We start from the raw sequence: 6,000 nt of genomic DNA on the forward strand, positions 1-6,000 counted from the left end.
TCTGGGGTAATGATTTACAAAGATTCTTGACCCTCACAGAGGAGAAATTTCTCCTCATCTCATTCCTAAATGGCCGACCCCTTAATCTGAGACTGCGCACCTTGGAGGTAGCCTCACATTTCTCCACATTATGTTCAAATTGCCGTGTTCTTGCCCAATTACATAGCCTGTCTGTATCCCCTTGAAGCCTCATTGCATCCTGCTCGCAACTTATGTTCCAACCCAGCTATGTATCATCAGAAAACATAGATATAATAAATTCGGTCCCCTCATCCAAATCATTGCTATAGATTGTGAATAGCTGAGGCCCAAGCACTGATCTTGCGGTATCCCACCAGTTACAGCCTGCCAATCCGCAAATGACCCGTTTATTCCTACTCTCTGCTTTTTGTCCGTTAACTGATCCTCTATAAATGCTAGTATATTACCACCAATCGAATGAGCATTAATTTTGTTTAATAACCTATTGTGTGGCAACTTATACAATGCCTTCTGCAAATCCAAAAACACCATATCCACTGGTTCCCCCTTATCTATTCTGCTAGTTACAACCTCAAAAACCTCCAACAAATTTGGCAAACACGTTTACCATTTCATAAATCCATGTTGACTCTGCCAATCCTATTATTATTTTCGAAGTGCCCTTTTACTAAGTCCTTAATAATAGATTCTAACTTTTTCTCGAATACTGATGTCAGGTCAACTGGTCTGTAGTTCACCATTTTCTCTCGCCCTCCTTTCTTAAATAGTAGGGTTACGTTTTGTTTTTATTGCTCAAATCTTGACAGGATCCCTGTAACACTGACCCTGCATTCAGACCCTATGAATCTATTAGCGGCAAGGGGCGTTACAGGAGATAATGGGATGAAAATCGTCACGGGCGGAAGCGCAAAACGAGCGAAAGCAAATCAGCCTCCCGTTTCACACCCCATGAATTCAGATTCCATTGTAGGCAATGGGAACGAAAGTCCGGTGATGTGTAAAACGGGCTGATGATGGGCTATCGCTTGTTTTAGGCTACTGTACAGGACTAATGATTACCTCATTGTGTCAGAATTTTGTTAATTCAACCCGGCCAAAGAATCATGACAGCGCAGCCCGTGGCCAAACTTGGAGAGTAACTGTAACCACATTCTCCAGGCGGGAAAGAGGCGGAGAGTGATCGGCCTCCCGTTTTATTCTCCGCCCAATTATAACCTGTATTGACTTGAATGGATTGTAATATCGTGCTAGTTTACAATTGCCCCTGTGACTGAGTACTGAGGGAATGCTGTGTGATGGAGCTGAGAGACCCGATAATTAGCGATGTGAAGACAAGCCATTCTGACAGGGGAACTGCAGGCTGGCTATTATAATTACACAATCAAAGTCCCTGATTTCGAATTTTACTCCCTAAATCTCTGGGCCTACCACAGCGAAATGTTTAATGCCAAATGTCATCATCCTGATATTTTTTTATTCCACTGAATGTATGGTCAATTCACGAGAAACCGCCAGATTGGTTGGCCATGTCAGATTACAGATTCTCAGTCAGAAAACCGGAACTGCAGAATGAGATTTACGAAATCATCCTGATATGTGAAATATTTAACTTAAGCTCATTGTAGCATTCCATATCACTCAATGGGTTGCATTTTGACGGCACTCCGCACACCCACGACCTCCATCATCAGAAAGGACGATGGCAGCAGCTGCATGGGAACAGCATCATCTCCCAGTTCCACATCCAAGTCAGACACCATCCTGACTGGGAACTGTATCTGGCGTTCCTTCTGTGTCGCTCGCTCAAAGGCCTGAAAGTCCGTACCAAACAGCATTGTGGGAACACAAGTGGATTCAAGAAGTGGGCTGACAATCATCTCAAGGGCAACTGGGGTTGGGCAGTAAATGTCGGCCTTGCCAACGACGCCCACGTCCTAAATTCCAGCAAAAATGAATTCCTTCATATGAAATGCACATCCCCACGTTTCATGGGAGTTGTTCACTCTGGTTAATCAGGTTATGGCTCCACAAAGTTAGTAGAAATGTGAATTTCAATCCAACCCTTCTCTTGGTATCAAAGAGGGACATTGCATCGATGAGCCCACGTTATTGAACTGGATCCCCAGCTGGTTTATTTTATGTCCCACTTCTGTTTGAAACCATCAGTTCCACTTTTATAGAATCTCAACCTCTGATACGGACCTTTCAATTTTTCACGTCACAATGGTAATTGAGTTACCAACATTTGACGGCACAAGAAAATGCAGCAATCCATTTCTGTTGTTCTTTTCATTTACTTTACCACAGATTCGCTAACAGCAGCAAATATATTAATGCAGAAGAGTGCGAGGTGATACATTTTGGCAAGAAGAATGAGGAGAGGCAATAAATGGTAAAATTCAAAATGAGTGCATGAACATAGACATCTGGGGTTATATGTCGACAGATCGTTGAAGGTGCCAGGGTAGGTAGAGAAAGCGGTTAAAAAATCATACAGGATCCTGAACTTCATAAATAGAAGCATAGAGTACAAAAGCAAGGAAGTTATGATGAATCTTTACAAAACACTGGTTCGGCCTCAAAGCGATTATGTCTAATTCTTGGCACCACAGTATAGAAACGATGTGAAGGCAGTAGAGAGGGTGCATAAAAGATTTACGAGAATGATTCAAAGGGTGAATGATATCAGTTACGTGGATTCAGCAGAGAAGTTGGAGTTGTTCAGCTGAGAGCAGTGATGGTTGAGAGGAGATTTACTTTACATAGGATTACATAGGACTAAGTCGGATATACGACACAGAAACAGGCCATTCAGCCCAACCAGTCCATGCCAACGTTAATGCTCCACTCGAGATTCCTCCCGGTTTACCTCATCAAAATCTATCACCATAAACCTCTCTTCCCTTTTCCCTCATATGCTAAACTCGCCTCCCCTTAAATTCATCGATACTTTTCCCTTCAACCAATCCCTGTGATAACGAGTTCCACATCCTCACCATTCTCTGGGTAAAGACGTTTCTTATGAATTCGCTATTGCATTTCTTGGTGACTATCTTATATTAATGGCCTCTATTTATGAACTTCCCCACAATTATAAACATTCTCTCTTTATCGAATCTATCAAAACCTTTCATAATTTTAAAGACCTCTTTCAGGTCACCCCACCACCTCCTCTTTTCAAGAGAAAAGAGACCCAGCCTGTTCATCCTTTCCTGATATGTATACCCTCGCATTTCTGGCATCAGCCTTGGAAATATCCTCTGCACCATCTCCAGTTCCTCTATATTATTTTAAAATATGGCGACCAGAACTGAGCGCAGTTAGTGTGGTCTATCCACGTTTCGATTCAGGTTTAGCAAAACTTCCCTACTTTTCAACTCTAAACCTCTAGAAATAAACCCTAATTCTTGGTTTGCTTGTTGATGGCTTTGCTAACCTGTGTCGCAACTTTTAGTGAATTGTGTAGTTGTACTACGAGATCACTTTGCTCTTCTACCCAAACTAGACTCGCACCATCCAATTAATATTTGACTTCCCTGTTCTTCCTACCAAAACGTCATACATCACATTTATATGTGTTTATGTTCATTTGCCAATTATATGCCCATTCTGCAAGTTTATTCATGTCAGCCTGTAATTTGTTGTAGTCCTCCTCAGGATTGACTATACCCCAACCAATTTGGTGTCATCCACAAATTTAAAAATTGTGTTTTTGATTTCAAATCTAATTCGAAAATATAAATTGAGAACAACAGTTGTCCCAGCTCTGATCCTTGTGGAAAACCACTACACACTTCTGCCACTGTGATAAGCTACACTTTACTCCCACTCAATGCTTTCTGTCTTGAAGCCAGCTAACTATCCATTCTGCTACTTGTTCCCTGACTGCACATTATCTGATATTGTATATCAGTCTATTATGGGTTACCTTATGGATGGCCTTTTGAAAATCTAGGAAAATTAAACCTACTGCATTATCATTGTCGACACTTTCTGTTAACTCTTCAAAAAATTCAATGATGATGGTCAAGCAAGACTTTCCCTTTTGAAATCCATGCTGACTAATCATTTCTATGTCTTCTGTTTCGGGATGTTCTTCTATTTTATCCTTTAGTAAGTGCTCCATTTTTTTCTACTATCGATGTTAAGCTGACTGGTCTATAATTCCCTGCACATGTTCTATGCCCCTTCTTAACTATAGGTATTACATTCACTATCCGCCAAATCTCTGGCACAACACTTTTTTAAACGAATTATTAAATGTTTGTTGTAATACCTCTGCTATCGCTTCGCTAGATTCTACTAAAATGTGTGGACGCAATCCATCCAGATCAGGGGTTTTATTCTCTTTGAGTTTGATTAGTTTAGTTAATAAATCCTTTTTATTTTAAATGCACTTATCTCGTTACTAATCTCATCACAAATGAGATGCCCAGCTGTTCTATCTCCCTGGTAAATACTGAAGCAAAATAATTATTTAATGTTTCTGGCATCTCTCTATCGTTACCTGTGGTATTATCCTATCTACCCGTTAATGGCACTATTCCCATCCCAATTCTCTTACTTATTGAGGTGCCTGTAAAATATTTTACTGTTGTGTTTTAAAGATGGTTCTAGATGAAATGTAAAAGCCAATTGCTGAATTAAAGACAGCTGCCATGTGAGGGAAAGAAACCAATTGATACAGGCAGAGGTTATGATCTGAAATTGGTGAAGTCGATGTTGAGTCCAGACGGTTGTAATGTGATTAATCGAAGAGGAGGCAATGTTCCTCGAGCTTACGTTAAGCTTCACTGCAACAGTGTAAGAGGCCGAGGATGGAGATTTCAGAGTGGGAGTGAAGTGGAGAATTATAGTGACAGGTGACCGGGAGCTCAGGTCACCCTCACGGACTGAATGGGGGAGTTCCACAAAGCAGTCACACAATCTGCGTTTTGTATCCCCAATGTGGAGAAGACCACATCGTGAATACGAATACAATATACTAATTTGCAAGGCATACAAGTAAATCGTTGTTTCAGCTGGAAGTAGTGTTTGGGGCTCTCGACAGTGGGAAGGGAGGAGGTAAAAGGGCAGTTGTTGCATCTCTTGCCCTTGCACGGGAAGGTGCTGGGCGAAGGGGGAGGGGTGTTGTCGGGGGGGGAGCTGTGGACCAGGGTGTCGACGAGGGAGCAGTGCCTTTGGAATGCACAAAGCAGAGGTGAGAGGAAGATGTGTTTGGTGGATGAGATCACGCTGGTGATTTCGTAAATCCTGGAGGATGATCCATCGAAGGTGCAGGCTGGTGGGATGAAAGTTGAGGACAAGGCGAAACCTACTGTCGTTCTGGGAGGGTTGGGATGGAATGAAAGCAGAAGTGCGGGAACTGGAATGAACACAGCAGTGGGCCATGTCAACCATGGTAGAGGGGAATCCTCGGCTGAGGTAAACGAATTACAAATCAGAAGCACTAGTAGGGAAGGTGGCATCGTCAGAGCAAGTTTGAAGGAGACACCGGGAGAATGGAATAGTGGATGCATTGGTTGTCATCTTCCAAAATTCTATAGGTTATGCAATAGTTCCTGTAGATTGTAGGGTGACAAATGTAATACCACTACTTAAAAAAGGAGGGAGAGTGGAAACCGGAAACTACAGGCTGGTTAGCCTAACATCAGTAGTATGGAAAATGCTAGAGTCAATTATAAAGGATGTGATATCAAGACACTTTATTTTTCCTGCCAAAGTGGATTCCCTCGCACTTTCCCACATTATACTCCAACTGTCATATGTTTGCGCATTCATTTAGCCTCTCTGTATCCCTTTGCAGCTTCGTTTAGACCTCTGCACAACTTGCTTTCTCACCTATTGTTGCATCTTCCGCAAACTTGGCTAAATGACACACGGTCCCTTCGTTCAAGTCATTAATGTAGATTGTAAGTAGTTGAGGCCCCAGAATCGAGTTTTGTGGCACCCCACTCGTTACCGTTTGCCAACTGGAAAATGACCCATTTATCCCGACTCTCTGCTTTTAGTTAGTTA

At 42.1% G+C, this 6,000-nt stretch overlaps 1 protein-coding gene across 1 annotated transcript in view; it reads left to right on the top strand.

The window, feature by feature from the left end:
* LOC147087224 (Fc receptor-like protein 5) overlaps positions 1-3,104 on the top strand; it is a 45,275-nt gene extending 42,171 nt beyond the window's left edge. Inside the window, exon 5 of the mRNA XM_085978211.1 lies at positions 2,290-3,104. Coding sequence (XP_085834337.1) covers positions 2,290-2,336 — 47 coding nt within the window. The 3' untranslated portion in view covers positions 2,337-3,104. The remainder of the gene's footprint in view (positions 1-2,289) is intronic.
* The last annotated feature ends 2,896 nt before the right edge of the window (positions 3,105-6,000 follow it).

Source organism: Somniosus microcephalus, unplaced genomic scaffold (genome assembly GCF_052327205.1).
Source record: "Somniosus microcephalus isolate GS21.2 unplaced genomic scaffold, FLI_Smic_1.0 unresolved_chr6, whole genome shotgun sequence".
NCBI lineage: Eukaryota > Metazoa > Chordata > Chondrichthyes > Squaliformes > Somniosidae > Somniosus > Somniosus microcephalus.